The sequence below is a fragment of the Corvus brachyrhynchos genome, unplaced genomic scaffold, assembly GCF_000691975.1.
Source record: "Corvus brachyrhynchos isolate BGI_N302 unplaced genomic scaffold, ASM69197v1 scaffold99, whole genome shotgun sequence".
NCBI lineage: Eukaryota > Metazoa > Chordata > Aves > Passeriformes > Corvidae > Corvus > Corvus brachyrhynchos.
Genome location: NW_008239778.1, coordinates 780728 through 796974, shown reverse-complemented (window position 1 = coordinate 796974; position 16247 = coordinate 780728). Strand labels below are relative to the sequence as shown.

The 16247-nt window shown below is 50.0% G+C and overlaps 1 protein-coding gene across 1 annotated transcript in view; it reads left to right on the top strand.

Annotated features, from left to right (window-relative positions):
- Positions 1–16247, top strand: part of LRRC75A (leucine rich repeat containing 75A) — a 58267-nt gene that overhangs the window by 15036 nt on the left and 26984 nt on the right. Inside the window, exon 2 of the mRNA XM_008640423.2 lies at positions 7730–7858. Coding sequence (XP_008638645.1) covers positions 7730–7858 — 129 coding nt within the window. The remainder of the gene's footprint in view (positions 1–7729; positions 7859–16247) is intronic.

Genomic DNA, 16247 nt, shown 5'->3' with positions numbered 1-16247 from the left:
CCAGATTCTTGTGCTGAGTGAAGCAAGCCAGCTGTAAGGAGTAATTCCACTATTTTTGCTGATGAAAAAACAGGGATATACCTGGATTTTGATATATCCAGGTATTGCTATTGATCCAAACCCATTTTTTCCCTCTGCTCCTGCAATGGTATAAATGGCCCAAAGAAAGAAAAAAAGAAAAAAAAAAGGCTTGGCATGATTTTATGGGAGTCAGCTGCAATTTGTTCACTTAAATTATTTTTTTGTCATGCTCACATTATTCCACAGCAGCCAGCTTGGAGAGTTAATTGAATATTTGTGCCTCTCATAGATGCCTTCAATTACTTCCCTTGAATAACTCTGGCAGAGGGCTGTGATGAGGAATCACTGATGCTCATTTTCCGTATCAGAAATATCTGGGGTTTTATTCCAGCACCTATTAAAGGATCCCAAAGCATTCCTCCAGTCTCCCACCCCGAAATTCCATCCCTTTGAAGCAAAGTCTAGCATCCATTGAGTGTTAACAATGCATCTCTTCGTGGCTAATGCAATAATAATCAGCTCAGGGCTTGGAAATGGAAGCAGGTTTTGGACAGCAGTTCTTGGGTTGCAGCCTCTCATTGTGTGTGCAGGAATGGATTGATTTCTTCTGGCTGCTGTGGGCGTGCCAGGAGGCTTCCAGGTGAGACAGGAACATCATTATTGATGCTGCAGGTTCTCTGGGAATTTCACTGCCTTGGGATGGTGTGGGAATGTTTCCCAGGGCTGGGCAGAGCTGTGCCTCAAAACAACCCCCCTCCGATAAGTGTGGGCAATCCCCACCTCAGAATTTTTGGCTGCACCTATCAATCCCCTGAAATTATCAAGTTTCTTTCTCCATCGTTGGATTGCAACAGCTCTGCTGGCTGAGGAGGGCAAAGGGGGGCCATCAAAAGCAGCGTTTTTGAGTGGTTAAAAAAGCAAATGTGTTGTTTCACTTGGCTGTTCTGGGATTGCCTGCTCCTGGGAGCAGCAGATCAGGATGGGCTCAGAGAGGGCTTTTCACCCTTTGTACATCAGGAGACCCACGCTGGCCTCCTCCTGAAGTCTCTTGTGGTCACAGCTGCTGGGCCAGGACAACAAATCCTGATTCCCTCCTAAGCAGAGCCTGGCAGCTCATGCAGTGTTGTGTTAATTGTGAAGGGAGGGTGATTTGGAGAAGGTGGCTGGGTTAGAGCAGGGAGGAGTGAGAAGTGAGGACTCCCAGTCTCTTATTTGCTCTGTTAGACCAGAGCCAGGTGAGGCTGATCTTTCCTGCATCCTCCATCCCATCAGCCAAACCTCAGCTCTGGGAGGATCCCATGTCCTCTTGCTGTCCCAGGCAGAGGCTGCCTGACAGCAGCTGGGGACCATCTGGCCCAGCTCAGAGCATCTGTTCTGCTGCCATGCAGGGCTTTCCACAGCCAAATCCTGCTCCTTCCCTTGCCTCTTCCTTCTTCCCTTCCAATTCCCTGAACTTCCAGAACCTGAATTACCCGTGAGACTCGTGCCCCTTTCCCACGGCTTAACGAGAGTGGCTGGCACACGGAGTCGCCCGGGGGAAGGACAGAGGGGTGGGAGGATGGACTGGCAGCACCAGCCTTGCTGCCTCTTTGATTCATTGCTGAGGCTGGGCCATCCGAGGGAGGGGTTTTGGACTCTTCCCAGCAGAAAAGGGGTGTCTGGCTCGTGGAATGCTGTAGGTGCAGGTGGGGATGAGGTGCAGATTGCACCAAGTGCTTGTGGGCTCAGTGTTGATCCAACAGCTCCCATCAGCTGGAGTGGGTGTGGGGAGCCTGGTCTGGGATTCCAAGCAGGGAATTGTGTGATTGGAATGCTGCTCTTGTACCAGGAGCCGTTCACTTGCTGCAAGCCCAGACACCGAGGCGGTCTCTCACAGGCAGTGGAAATTATGAGGGCGAGTGATTCCTCCCCGTCTGACAGTGCCATCCTCTACTTGGGAATCTCTTCCCCTTTCCTGCAAGGACCCCAGTTCTGCTTCTCTCTTTTGTTCCTGTAAATACTTATTTCAGAGATCTGTGTGTGTTTACTGCTTGTGAGCACAAGAGCTGCATGCACAAATAAAAGTCTTTAGTGGCCATCGGGCATCTCCTGTCACCTTCCAAGGACAAGAGTTGTCTGAGCCCTGGGTTACCTCCAAAAAAACCATGGGGGCCTGAAGCAAATCATAAAAATCTGACTGATATTGATGGGTGATCAGCTGCACAACAGATGGGGCTGGTTTTGGCTGGGAGAGTGGGCACAGAAACCACGCAGAGCTCTGCGCTTGCCGTGCTGGAAAACAAAGGTGAGAGCAGCACGAGTGGGATTCTCCTGCTCCAGTTGCCTCAACATTGAATGTCTAGGATCAGCTAATTGGAGGGGCTTTTCTTGGCAGGTAACTGAGAGAGACAACCTCATCCAGGGACTGAGTCAGCCCAGCTATCTTAGGGTAGGATGAATCACTATCATCATATGAATGACAGTAGACTGAGCTTAGGTGACAGCTCTGGCTCCTTCCCTGACAGGAGATAATAGGCAGCCTGTCCTCCAAGTCCATTTTCCAGCAGAGGTCTAGAAGGCTTTTGCAAGTGAAAATAAGTTGGGGTTTTTTTTGCAGTTGGGAGCTACTTTTGCAAGTGAAAATAAGTTGGGGTTTTTTTTTTGCAGTTGGGAGCTGGCAGCACAGTGTGGTCGAGGCTGGGACTGATCCTGGGAATCAGCCCCGTGCTGGGGCAGTTCCCTCTGCAGCCCTGAGAGCTACAGGTCACAGGGCAAAAGGGATGATAAATTTGAAGTTCTGCTCCTGAGCTGTGGTTTGGATACTCCAGGCAGCATCTGGGATGCTCTAGGAAGTTCTTTGGGCAGACACAGGAGGATGGAAATGGCAGATTTTCTTCAATTGGTTATATTTTCTTTTAATGCTTCACTGCAGAGCTGTGAATGGGAGGCCCAGCAGCCAGACTGGAGTTAACGGGGTGGGTGTCGTGCAGGGGTGATGCATGAACCTTTTTCTTTGGGTTTTAGCCAGGGAATGTGGGGGGCTCTGGGTGGAACTGGCTCCTGGGAACTGAGGGGATGCAAGAGTGACCCCTCAGTTGTGCTTTGCTCAAACCCTCCTTAGACCTGCAGCTTTTTCTGCCTCTTCCCTTTGCAGGAGGAAAACTTGGTGGGATCACTCTCCTTGGGAGGGTTCTAAGGAGCCTCTGGTGCCTCTGGGCTGAGCCTGCTGGCGGGCTGGGCTGTCACCCATCCGTCTGGGAGCAGCAGGAGGAAGTGACAAGTCCCACCAGGAGCCATCTGGTGCAGCCTCTGTGTGGCCAGCAGGATCCCGGCCTTGGGCTGGAGCCCCAGCTGGAGCCACAGCCCCTGGCTTGGATGGAAAATCAGGATGTGGGCAGCTCCTGCTGCTTGAGGAGGGATGAGTGGATCATATTTGGTGAGCCCAATGCAAAGAGTTGTGTTAAAGGCAGTGGTGGATAGGAATTGTTTGAGTTATTCACAGCAAATCCTGGAGTCACCTTACCCAAACAGCATTTCCAGGCTTTTCCTGGGATCCCACTGGCTCTGTAAACCAGGAAAGCTGAGGCTACATCCACTCTGTTGAAGAAGTTTTAACTGTGGTCTGGCCAAGCTCCAGTTGGAGTCCCTGCCTTTGCCTGGCAGCGTGAAATAAAAGAGCATTTTTCTGCAATTCTCCTCGGTTGTTTATTATCTGGATGGCAGTGTCACATCTCTGCCCATTAATCCAGCTCTCCAAGTCCCTCCAATTCCAGCCTCCTGGAGGGAGTTCAAGCTGCCACCATTTATTATTTGAGTCAGTCTGCCAGGGAAGTGTTTGCTCCTTCCCTGAAGCATCGACTCCCTGCTCTCACTGCACCCTCGCTCAGGGCTGGAATGAGCAATTTGTGGCTCCCAAACCGATCTTAACTCTGTGAAACAGAAAATACCCCACATATTTAAACTCTGGTTTTACTCCAGCCTGGTGGGTTGGACACCAGGAGCGGTTGCTGGTTTGTGTGGAGGCTCCCAGGGTGGTTTTGTGATGCTCCATCCAGATGTGCTGGTCCCATCACAGCTGCCCAGTTGCAGCTGAGCTCCCAAATGCTTCCTGCCCTCCTCAAAGGTGCAAATTCGGGCATCTTTGTGTGCCTGAGGTCTGCTTTTTCCCAAAATGTGTTGGAACATCATTACCTTTGGGGTGCTTTGCTCTTCTCTCAACCAGAAATTGATTCCTGCCTCAAAAATCTTTTTGGGGAAGAGTAGAAGGAAGTGGTGAGACTTTTCCTCATAAAGGGTCGAGCAGAAGGATGTGTCCTCCATCCAGAAAAACGGGATTGAGTGGGGTTGAGTCACATCCCACCCCTCTCTCCGAGCTGACCTCCCTCCCCACACTGATCTCACCTCATGGAATCATTTTTCCCAGATAACTTGGAGCAGGTGATGGATGCAACACTGCATTAATCCTTCCCTTCTTTACAACACCGACCTCCCTGCTTGGAAATTCAGGATGCTGCCCTGAATTTAGTGGAGATAAAGGAGTTTGAGAAGAGGTGCTAGCCAAAACAGCAGCTCTTGGGATATTTGGGAGCAGCTGTGATGAGGTGTTTTGCACAGGAACCTCATTTGGGCAGCAATAACTCCGTGTTGGTGAAAACAACAACAGCAGAGGCTGCTTTCTCAATGACTCCTCACATGGACCTGCTGCATTTTCCCCTAATTACAGCTCCATTTGCAGTGATAAATGGTTTAATAAGCAAAAATGGGCTTGGCTGGGGTTGGTTATGGCTCTGTGTGGCTTGGGGGATGTTGGTCTCATGGAAACACAACTTGGAGCTTCCAAAGCCTGGGAGCTGCAGTTTTTGACAGCAGAAGGGAATAAAAGTTGTTTTACCTGACATGAGGGAAATGTAAGCTGGGGGTGCAGCTTTCAGATGTTTTGCTTGGGTGGTGTTGGTCTGGATCTGTTGGAGAGTGGATGGTGAGCTCTGAATTTTGGGGGAAAAGGGCTGTTTTGGTGGTTGTGCTGCAAACAACAGGTTGGGCACAGCATCCCTTCTGCAGAGTAGCAGGGCTGACCCGGCCTCTCACTCGGCTTGGGGTTTTCTTTTCAAGAATAGTTGGGTTTTCTTACACCTCTCATGGCTGTTGCTGGGGAATTTCTGTTGTTGGCTGCTGGAGGAAGACTTTACATTTTTGTGCTGGATTTTTTGATATAAAGTTCAAATTCAGGGTGGGATAGGTGGTTGGATTTTTTTGTGGGTTTTTGGTTTTTGTTTTTTTTTTTAAATCTAATAGCTTTACACTGCTTGATTTGCAGAAGACTCCTCCTGTGGGAGCTCAGCTGGTTGGTGGCAGGAAGCTCTCCTTGCAGTGGATAAGGATGGATGAATGGTTTGGCTTCCAGCTTCCTAAAGCTGGAAACAAGTGGGATAAACTGCAGAGAACTTGTGGGTGATTCCTGTTCGAAAATTCCCCTTTTTCCTGTCACCACCTGCAGAGACATTCCCATTTTCCTGTCACACGCGGACAAAACACCCCAGCAGAGTGCAGGGGTTTGGATCCACTCCTGAACACCCCTCTGATCTATCCTGAGACAGCCGTGCCTGGCCCATAAATCCTATCACTTTAAACCCTTATTTATTTGAAATCTGCACTTGCTATCCAGGTAAAACCCCCTGGGAAAAGGGAATGTGCTGAAAAAAAGTGACTGGAGCCAGATGCTGGGCGTTTTCTGCAAAGCCAGTGATTGGTGATTTGCTGCTGACAGCATGAACTGGTGTTAAGTTATTAAATTGCAGATGAGCTCATCACTTGGCCTCGAACAAGTTTCAGCCTTGAGAGGCTTTAAAATATTGCATGTGGTGGAAAAGAGACAATGCTGGTGTGGCAGAGAGGTTGGGGGAGCAGCTGAGAAAGGCATCTGTGCATAAAAAATGTGGTACCAGCAGGGAGGAAGGAAGGCGCCATGTGAAAAACGTAATGTTCTCCCAGGAGAGAGGAGGAGAAATTCTCTGATTTATGAGCTGGACGTTTTAATTTTAGCTGAGGAGAAAATGGTGAAGAGTTTTGAGATGCTTGCAGAGAAGGGGTGAGATGCTGAGCCTGGTTCGATCCTGAGAGGTCCCAGTGTGAGCGGAATTAGTTGTCCCAAATCCCCAGCCTGGCCCTTCGGTAGTGCCTGGTGTTTGCCATAATGACCATGCACCAAATCCAGCTTTTATCTGATGTTTGCTTAATCCTAAAGCTGAGCTTTACCAAACTGGGAAGGTGACATCCACGCTGCTGTTTGGAAGAGTAGGAGTTTCCTTCGGGCACTTCCCTGCCCAATTTTTATTTCTTACTCTCTTGCAAAGGAGCCCAAGCTCTCTCCACGCTGAGATTAATTCATTTTCTTTTTGAAGTACAGCTTGGCAGAGGCCATAAATCCATTTGGCCACTTGATTTTTCCAACTGGGCAACTCAGTGGCTGGGTTGGGTTTTGGGCCGCTTGGATTTGTCATTCTGAGGCTTTTTTGGTGCTCCCAAGGCAGAGCAGCCTCACAAATGTGTGTTTTTTAACTGCCTCGGCTCTTTTTTGACTAAAAAACCAGTTTGCAGTCAAAGAGTTGGGGTTAACTCAGGCAGTGCTGCGGGGCTGATCCTAAAAATACCAAGGAAACCAGTGGGATAAACACTTGTCACCTCGTTTGTGGCCTGAGCTGTAATTGCTGTAATGTGAGATCCCTCAGGCAGCTGTGTCAGAAGGCACAATGGAATTTTTTTAAGTGTAGATGTTTGTTTTCAGCCTGTCTGAAATCACAAAGCATCAACACCTACAAGCAATGCGCTTTCCCGTGGGTTTTTTGGGGCTGGAGCATCTCTGAGCTCAGCACAAGCTTTAATTTATTGCAATTGATTTAATTTATTTATTGGCTTGTGTTTGCCACGAGGAAAACCTTTGAGCCGGGTGCCACCAGCTCCACGGGAAGTAAAAAGAGTTCAAAAAGAAAGAAAAAGAGTGTTTGGGTATTCTAGACACAAATTTGGATCTATTTGAGGTAAAAGGAGTACACTGAATATAACCCTTCCCCTCTCTATTCATACAGTGATGAGTTTGCTGCCAAAATCCCTCAAATTATTATGTCTAAGAATTACAAAGCATAGAAAGCAGCTTTGGAGGGGACCTCGGGACGTCTGGCCCATCCCTAGGGCAGGATCAGCTCCATCTGAACTGCTCCTGACACCACCTTGTCCAGTCCCCACTGGCAGAGCTTCCACCCCTTCCCAGTCAGTCTAATCCAGCATTTTGCTTTTCCCCCCACTCCAATCCATCCTCCTGCTGCAGTTTTAGGCTCGTTCTTCCCTCCCTGTGCCCCAGAGCACATCCATGCTGCACTTATTCTCCAGTTGCAGTTTTGTGTGGTGTTCCCTGGGGTCATCTTGGATTTTATCCTGTTGCAAGGGTGTCGTGAACTCAGTGGGTTGATGAGGGTGATCCTGCAGCCCTGAAGCCTCTTTGCTGGGCAACTGAAGGCCAGGAGTGCAACTTCCCTCAAGGTGACCCAAGGTGTCCCTTCCTTCTCTCTATCACCAAAACTGAGGGAAAAACAAAAACTCTCCAACACCATTTTTAGTGGGAGCTGCTGGGGATCGTTTTTCCCCTTGGCTCCTCCACCAGTGAGAGCTGATTTTAAGATCTGCTGGCTTTTACATCCCAGCTAACCTTGCTCCTTTGTCCTGTTCCCTGCAGGATTTAGGGATGGAGTCGACCTCTCTGGATGATGTCCTCTATCGATATGCCAGCTTCCGAAACCTGGTGGATCCCATCACTCACGACCTGATCATCAGCCTGGCAAGATACATCCACTGCCCCAAACCAGTAGGTGCCACGGTCTCCTCACGCTCTGGGATTGAGCTGGCTTGGGAAACTGGGAATGTGGAGCTTCTCCTTGAGTGCCAGGCAAAATTCCTCCCAGTTTTTGGTGGGTTTGGACCAAGAGGATTTTGCAGCTGAACAAGTGATATTTGCTAATATTGGTACTCCTTTTGGCTTGTGTGTGGCATTTTTAAGCTCTTCCTGGCAAGGGATCATCCATGGGTGGATGCCTGGACCCGCAGGCATCACTCTCCTGTATTTGCTGCTCATATCAGGTCTTTAATTTCCTGTGAGAGTGTCTGAAGGGATGGAGTCATTCACTGCTGCTTCTTGTGGATGTTTTACTCAGTTATAGCCTCCACCAGTGTTTAAAAAAGAAGGAAATTGCTTTTTTTTGGAAGCATTTACAGATTTCTTTCATGTCACGAGGCGAAGCCCCAAAGGTGCTGCTCGGGCTGTGTGTCTTCCTGGGCTGTGGTGTGAGTCTGAATCTGAAGGGCTTCATAAAACTCTGTGCACTCAGTAAAATGTGGTGGGAAGGGTGGAGTGGCTGCAGCAGCGTGCAGGGGACACCAGGGACCCACATCTCATCTCCAGACACCAAGGATGGCTGTCCCATGTCCTACAGTGTGACATCAAGATGGAGACACCCCCCTGTGCTGTGCAGGGATAGCCATAGATCCCATTCCCTGTGGAGAGTAAGATCTTTTCCTTCCTCCTCCCCCATGAGCTGGGAAAGTGGAGAAACCTCTCGTGCCGGGCGCGTTTCCAGGCGGAGAGGCCCCGTTCCCCTGCTGAGGTTGCCCTTTGCCAGAGCACTGTGACTAAGCTGGTTTCTCCTCCTGAGGGTGAGCCATGGCCAAGGAGAGCTCTGTATTCCCTATAAAAACACCCCGAGGCCACTCCTGAGTGTGGAGCTGCTCCACTGCCAAGCTCTGTCTCTCCCTTGTCCCCCTGCAGGTTTCTTTTGCCACCAAAGGCTGTGGAGGAGGCAGAGCCAGGGTAAGCAGAGAGATGCAAAGTCCTCATTCCTCTGCTCAGCCCTGGCAGGCACATCTGGTGACAGTTCTGGGCTCCTCAGGACAAGAAGAGCTCCTGGAGTGGGGCCAGAGTGGGGGGGACACAGAGGATGAAGGGCCTTGAGCATCTCTGACAAGGAAAGGCTGAGGGAGCTGGGGCTGTTCAGCCTGGAGAGGAGATGCTGAGAGGGGACCTCATCCCTGCCTGTCCCTGTCTGCAGGGACACAGCAATGGGACAAGAGGGATGGGCAGGAACTGATGCCCAGGAAGCTCCACCTGAAATTGAGGAAGAATTTCTTCCCTGGGCAGGTGAGAGCTGGAACAGAGACCAGAGAGGGTGTGGAGCCTCCTTTCCCTGGAGATACCCCAGAGCTGTCTGGACACAATCCTGAACCATGTGCTGTGGGACGACCCTGCTGGAGCAGGAAATTTGGGCCTTCCAGCCTGACCATTCTGGGATTCTGTGGTGGCAAAACCCCAAATAAATCAGCCTGTGCAGCACTGAGGCTCTTACTCTGCATGAGATGATTTTTGGATGTCGTTGGTGCTCTCCCCATCCTTTGCACAGCTCAAAGCACCACACCAGGCATGGATGGATGGATGGATGGATGGATGGATGGATGGATGGATGGATGGATGGATGGGTGGGTGTTGCCTTGGAGAGGGAAGCAGGATTGTGCAGGTGACAGAGAACAACTCCAGCAGCAGCAGCAGGGTTGTGCTGCAGCTCCTCATTGGTGGCTTTGCCTTGCTCAGGTTTGGGTGCCACCGGCTGTGCTTTAAACCCTTATTTTTTTTGGCAGCTGAGTGAAAATTAATTTCATCCCAGTGTTTCGTGGTGGTTTCCTGAGATACTGATGTTCTCTAAGTCCCCAGAAACTTTCATGCTTTAGTCACCAGTGTTATTTTCCAGTTTCCAGCCCTCTCTTCCCCCAGACCTATTTCACTTTGACAGAGCCTTGGCACGATGTGTGAGAACAGGAGAATGCTCAGGGCCAGGAGTGCTGCAGAAATGTTGGCTTTTGCTCTGCATCCTGTGGCACAAATATACATAAATACATAGGCTGAGGCAGCTGGGAGCTTGTCCTTATCCATCCAGAGGTGGATGGGCCTGACCTGGACCCTGGTCCCTGTTAACCTTCTCTTTTAAATATATCCCTGCTCAGGGTTATGGGGTCTTGCTTCCCTCCTCCCTCCTGGAGAGGCTTTCCTGACTCTCTGTACATTGCTTTTTTCACTCAGCTTCTATTTATACCACCCTCAGCTTAAAGGTGACCCCTTGGTCTCTCCTCTGAGCTAAAATAAAAATTGAATCGTTTTTCCAAGCCCTGGGTAAACACGGCCTGATCTGTATGGCCAGGAAAGAGTTGGCCTGGGCTCTCCAGTGTGGCTGGGGCATTCAGGGGATGCTTATTCCAGCCAGCAAATCCAAACCAGCAGCAAGGCAAGAACTGTAACTTGTGCTGGAGGAGGCTGGAGTGCTGTGAAAGAGGAATTTGGGATGTGGAAATCATTGGGGGTGAGTTTTGTTTGGTGGTGTATGGCTGGATTGCATCTCCCAGGCCCTGCTGAGATCCCAGCCTGTCCCAAGTGCTGGGGTGCAAAAGGAGCCAAGGAAAAGCTCTTTCCCAGATAATTTGAAGTCAGGGGTTGGATTTGGTCCCATCCCTGCTTATGAATGTGTGTGATGCAGTTCAAGCAAACCTTGGTGCTTGAGTGCAACTCTTGTCAACCTTTGGCCTCCTGAGGCCTCAGGAGGGGCAGATTTGCTGTTCAGGAAACTCAGATTGTGCAGGAAGTTTTCCAGCAAGGAAAGGGGGTGATCAAAGACATCTGAACAGGTGTTTTCTCTCCCATGGCCAGTCTTTTATCCTCCTGCCTCTCTTCAGTGCCAGCCTCATGGAAAAGGTTCCTTAGAGAGCAGCTCAGCTCCAAAGCCACTTCCCAAAACCCAGTGCCAGGGTAAGGAATCAGTGGGTGCTGCTGGTGCCTTCAGCCCTCAGGATGACGTCTGCCTGTCCCCATGGCCAGGAAAAGGGGACAAAATACCCCAGCAGAGCCACGTGGTGTGGGATGGAGCAGCCAGGACACCCCAAATCTCCTGCAGCTTCTCCGGTTTCCAGCAGGAAGGAGCTGAAAACACAAACTCTGCGTAAGAAGCAAAGGGCCCCCGTGAAAAATTCACAGCTCTCTGTGCCAGAAGGGATATCTGGCCTTGAACTCTTGGAAAATTAAAGCAATTCCCTTTTTTCCACAGAGCAAAGCCACGTGTGTGGATGACTGATGGCTGTGATAGGGAGTGAGTCAGGCTTCCCTCCAGCGTGAGGACTCCTTGGGTTTGGGATAAGCTCTGGGGGAATGGGGAGCCTTGGGCAAGGCTGGTTTGGGGCTTGTGACCTTGTGCTGTTTCACTGCATCCCCTAGGATGTACCTGGAAGCTCCTCCAAGCCCTGAAGGCTGCCCAGAGTGAGATTTTGGCATTGCTGATCCCCATCCTGCTGCTTTCTGCCAAGGAAGGCTTTCCTGCCAGGGAAAGGCTGGCACAGCAGCTTAGCAAAGCCCCATCCCAAAATCCAGCTTGGCCTGGCCATTCTCCTCCTGGTGCCTGCACCTCTTGGGCAGCAGCTCCTCCAGGACATCGGGTGGAAGATGTGATCCTGTTTTAACACAGGAGGCTGGATTTGGGTAAATAGCTCAGCTTGGAAGCTGTGTGCAACAGGGAACATCATCCTCACCTTCCCCACTGAAATTCAAGATACAGGGGGACAGGGAGAGTTTTTAAAAGCTCTTTTAAGCAGCTGGAGAGTGGAAGCAAAGTGGATTTTGCCCTGGGTGGATGGAAGATCTGTTTTCCTGTGTTATTTGAGCAATTTTTGTGTGGCCACATCCCTGGCTCTGATGTCTTTTCCTGCCTGAGCTCTAAATTGATCAAGTTTGCAGGATGGCTTTGATGCCATGAATTGTCACCCATGAAAACAAGAAAGCATGGAAAGGAAAAGTGGGTATTGTGACCTGGATTGAATAATCCATTTCTAACCCTCCTTCAGCCCTGTGGGATGAGGACTTAACTTAAAAATGATACTGAGATTTTTATGCCCTGCATTTTGAAAATGTGTTATTTCTGTCGGAGCTAAAATGAGCATTTTTCTTCTTATTTACTATCCCTCTGTGCTGTGCCATGTGGCTAAAACTGTATTAATAGCCTCAGTTTGTGCAGGATGAAGATAATCAGGGCACCACAACCACCAGCTCAGGGCCTTTATCCCCAAACCAAACCCATAGTACAGCTCCTCTGCCACATGTGTTATTATTTGAGCTGGAATTCAAATTATCATTCCACATTCCTGACATCAAATTTGTTTTTCATCAATATGAGCTGAAATGATGGGTATGAAGTGGTGACAGTTTGAGGGACGCTCCAGCACAGGGTGATCTTGTCAACCCCAGTGAGATTTTTACCTCTCCCTTTTCCTCTGAGGTGTGCAAGGAAAATCCCACCCAGCTCTCAGATTCCAAAGTGCTCCAAGAACACTGAGTATTATTTGCTTTCTGCTTTAAGAAACATCATAAAAGGAGCTGATGTATGACCAAAACCCCTCTGAACCCCCAAATATATGATATAAAAGCAAAGGGGACGATGAGGTTTCAACTTAATTCTGTATTAATGGCTCGCTCTGGTTTTGCTGGTCTTGCTCCAAGTGTGACAATCCCTCTTTGTGGGTATTAAGGACATCTGCAATATGTGGAGATGTCCTGGAGTAGGGAAAAAGGCTGGAAAGCTCAGACCCCACAGAGGGCAGTGAGTTCTTTGCAGATTGAGTTCTTTGCAGATTTGATGTTGTGCTCTCTGCTCTGCAAAAAACAGTGATGTTCCTTCCCTGAAGCTTTTGTGTGAGAGCTGAAGCTGAGCTGAGTGCCTGGAAAATGGGGGGAAATTGCACTTTGCAGGGGTTTTAAGCATTAAATCTAAAAAGGAATAATGGCAAGGTCTGGATGGGCTGTGATGGTTCCACGACTGGGAACTCGCTGGTTTTTTGTGTGAAATGGGACCTGAGCCCTGCCTGATCCAAACCCTGTGGGATGCAAGGAGGCCCCTGGATCCTTGTCCCTCCCAGCCTGAGGAATGTGCTCCCAGCATCCCAATTTCCACATGAAATTGGAAATGTGACCAGTTAATCACACTCTGATTATAAAATCCTTTCGGTTGGAAAAGTCTGAAGCTCATCAAGTCCAACCCTTAACAAGCCCAGCATGGCCAAGGTGACTTTTATCAAACTTTTCATCATTTTGGGTTGCTTAAGCCCAAAATCTCACTGCCAGCTGGCAGAATTGCCAGGCCCCTTTTTTTCTCAGCTCCCATAATACCAGGACGACCTTTCCCAACCATCTGCAAAGCCCTGGAAATGCCACAGGGTGGATTTTTATCGGCTTGGAGATGGATTTTTGCAGTGCCTCCCAAATGTCAGGTGCGAGGGATGTGCTCAGCTGCCCATCTTTCTTCCCCCAGAGCATCTTGGTGACAGCAGTTGTAGGTGATGGGTATCATCACATGGGTTGGATGATGAAATGATTAAAAAGAGGATTTAAAAAAAGTGGAAAAGATATTTCAGTTACCTGTGGGTGAGGCTATAGTTCCCCAGTTTAACTTTGAGTCTTTCCTCAGGACCTTTTCACTTTTCCATCTCTGAGTGTCCCCAAGGGAAGTGACAGATGAAGAACCAGCCACCTCATTAAACAGTACCAACACATTTTAGTGATGTTTTCTGCTGGTAATTGGCGCTTGAGTTCAGCTCATTTAGGTTTTAATCAGAACATCATTTCCCTCCGAGGAAGGGAGGGGATTGAGTCCCTGCCCCTGGCAGGAGGGTGATTTATTTACGTGGTGGGGAGCTGTCCTGGGGGGTGGCTGGAGGGGAGAGCTGGCACTTGGAGGGGGGTTTTGAGATCTATTTCTAGCCCAGCTCACAGCTGTGGGAACACCGAGCAGGAAAATGTTCTGCTGGCAGTGTGGATTGGCAGAAATAAGCAGCTTAATAAGGAAACTTTGAGGGGTTTCATGGTGTCTTCTCTGTTGCTAAACCTCTGCTGGTGGGTGAGGAATTGATTGTGGCCACATCTGAACTGGTTCAGGCAGCAAAGGCTGCTCAGTATCTGCCCAGGGGGGGTGAGAGAAGCTTTAATAAATATTATGACCCAATCTGAGCACTTTTGGGGCTACAGTCAACTCGTTTTTCAACCCTGACCACTGAAAGCTGGCAGTGCTCAGGGTATATTTTGATTCTGCTGCTCTCCTGCAGCATTTGGGGAAGGGATGGAGCTGGTGCCATGTTCCAGAGGCTCTGCCCCAAATCCTGCCTTCGCCCCATGCCATGGGCTTGAAGAAAAATCCAAAACCCCCCCAAATTTCAGCTTCTTTGCTGGGTCAGGCTTTGCAGGAGGGTTCCTGGTGCTGCAGGATGAGCTGAAAGCAGCGAGGATAAACCACTGGGACTTCCAGCAGCCCTTTCCTGGCTGCTCCCTGCAGCCCTGAGTGAGGAATGAAGAGCACTGTCAGCATTTCCCAGCCGGGAGAAGCAAAGCCTGGATTTGGGAAGGGCTGTGCACAACGCTGCACTCCAAACACCTCTGGAGCTTGGAAGCACTCCCATTTTTAGGGCTAATCCTGGAATTGGAAGAGTTCCTGGCATTTACCCTGTCTGCAGCATCACAGCTGCCTTGCCAGGTTATTTCTTGGAGCAAGGAGAAGTTTGTCCCTTTGCTGCTGAGCTCCAAGCTTTCCTTGGCTGCTCCCAGCACAGTCACCTTGCTGGGACAGCTCTGCAGCCCTTGGTTTGGCTGTGCCACAGGTCTGAGGTGCTTTCACCCAGATTTGGGGTGGCTCGGGACCCTGTGGGGCGCTGATGAAGCCAGAGGAACCCCTCTGGTTCACCCCACAGGTGCCCTCCTTTCCCTGGGGATCACCAGGGGAGTGCTCCTTCCAGAGGAAGGAAGGATTTGAAGAAAAATAAGAAATAAATAAAAGCCAAGAGCTGAGTTTTTGTAAATAGGGAAGGTGCCAGGAGGTTTTCCAGCGATTGCTCTTCCTCGGTGGCAGGGACTGTGATTCCTGGCCAAAGCCCAGCAAGTGATTATCTCGAGTTTGGGGTATTTGGGGATTTGGGTAAGAGCTTTATCCCACCCTTCCCATCTTCAAAGAGTTTTGCAGTCATTGGGTAATTTGCTAAATCCTGCTGCTTTCTCTGTCACTTTCCTTTTTCTCCTTGCCATCCGTCTTTCCAGGAAATCCCCAGCACTGCTCCGGGGTCTGCATCCCTAGTTTCCCATCTGCTTGGAGCACTTGGAAGTGACCCCACTCCCTCCAGCCTCATCTCATCCCGGAGCTGCTGCTGGGAGAGCTTGGATACACTCGAGTGCTGCTTCCTTAGCTCTTTTTTCCTTAAAAAAATTAGGAAAATCTCCAGTTCTGCTGTGCCTGCGAGGGCCCCACGGTGGTTAACGAGCTGGAGATGAGCGCTGTGCCCTTTCCCTGGGATTCACATTTGCAGGGAACAACAGGGACTGGATGTGAGGGGGTCCTGCCACCCCTCCCCAGGCTCCCAGGGCTGAGAACACCCAGGGAATGATAAAAATATCCCAGGGATGCTCCAGCAGCGATGAGGGACTGGACTGGCCTGTGCTTCCCGTGGGATCCGATGTGCTGCGGCTGATCCAGGCTGGGAAAGTCTCTCCATGATGTCCCAAATGTGGGACATAAATAACCCAATAATCCACATCTGGTTTCACCCTGGGAGCAGAGAGGGGACAGAGGAGGGTGAGTGGTGCCTGCATTCAGCAGCAGAGGCAGGTGCTGGGCTCACACCTGCGCTTCCAAGGGGGATTTTCCTGGAGAAATGTCAGTTTTCCTCTGAAATTCATCCTCCCTGTGCCATCCATCGAGTGGCTTTGAGCACTCTGATTCCAGCAGCAGCACCTCGGGGGTTTTTCTCTTGGCTGTAATGATTAACCTGTTGTTTGCTGAGATGTTTCCAGAGCGATGAGGGGCCCTCCTGGATTTTTAGCTGCTCCCTTTGTTTTCTGGCAGCTCTATCAGCAGGATACCGATGGATTTGGCATTAAAATGCTGCTCCAGTGACCTTTCCAGTGGCATCTGAGTGGCCTTCCCATAATGGCTTTGGTTGTAGCACTCAGGTGGCTCCAATTTCTCAGGAGTGGGGATGCTCCAAGGCCTCCTCCCCACATCTCAGTCAGGATTTTGAGGCCTCACAGCGCCAGGAAATGCAGCACACACCTCCCTGCCATTCCCCACACTGCTCCCATTCCTCCTTTTCCATGGAAGCTGAGCTGGGTACCCTCCAACAGCTCTTAGGGAAGA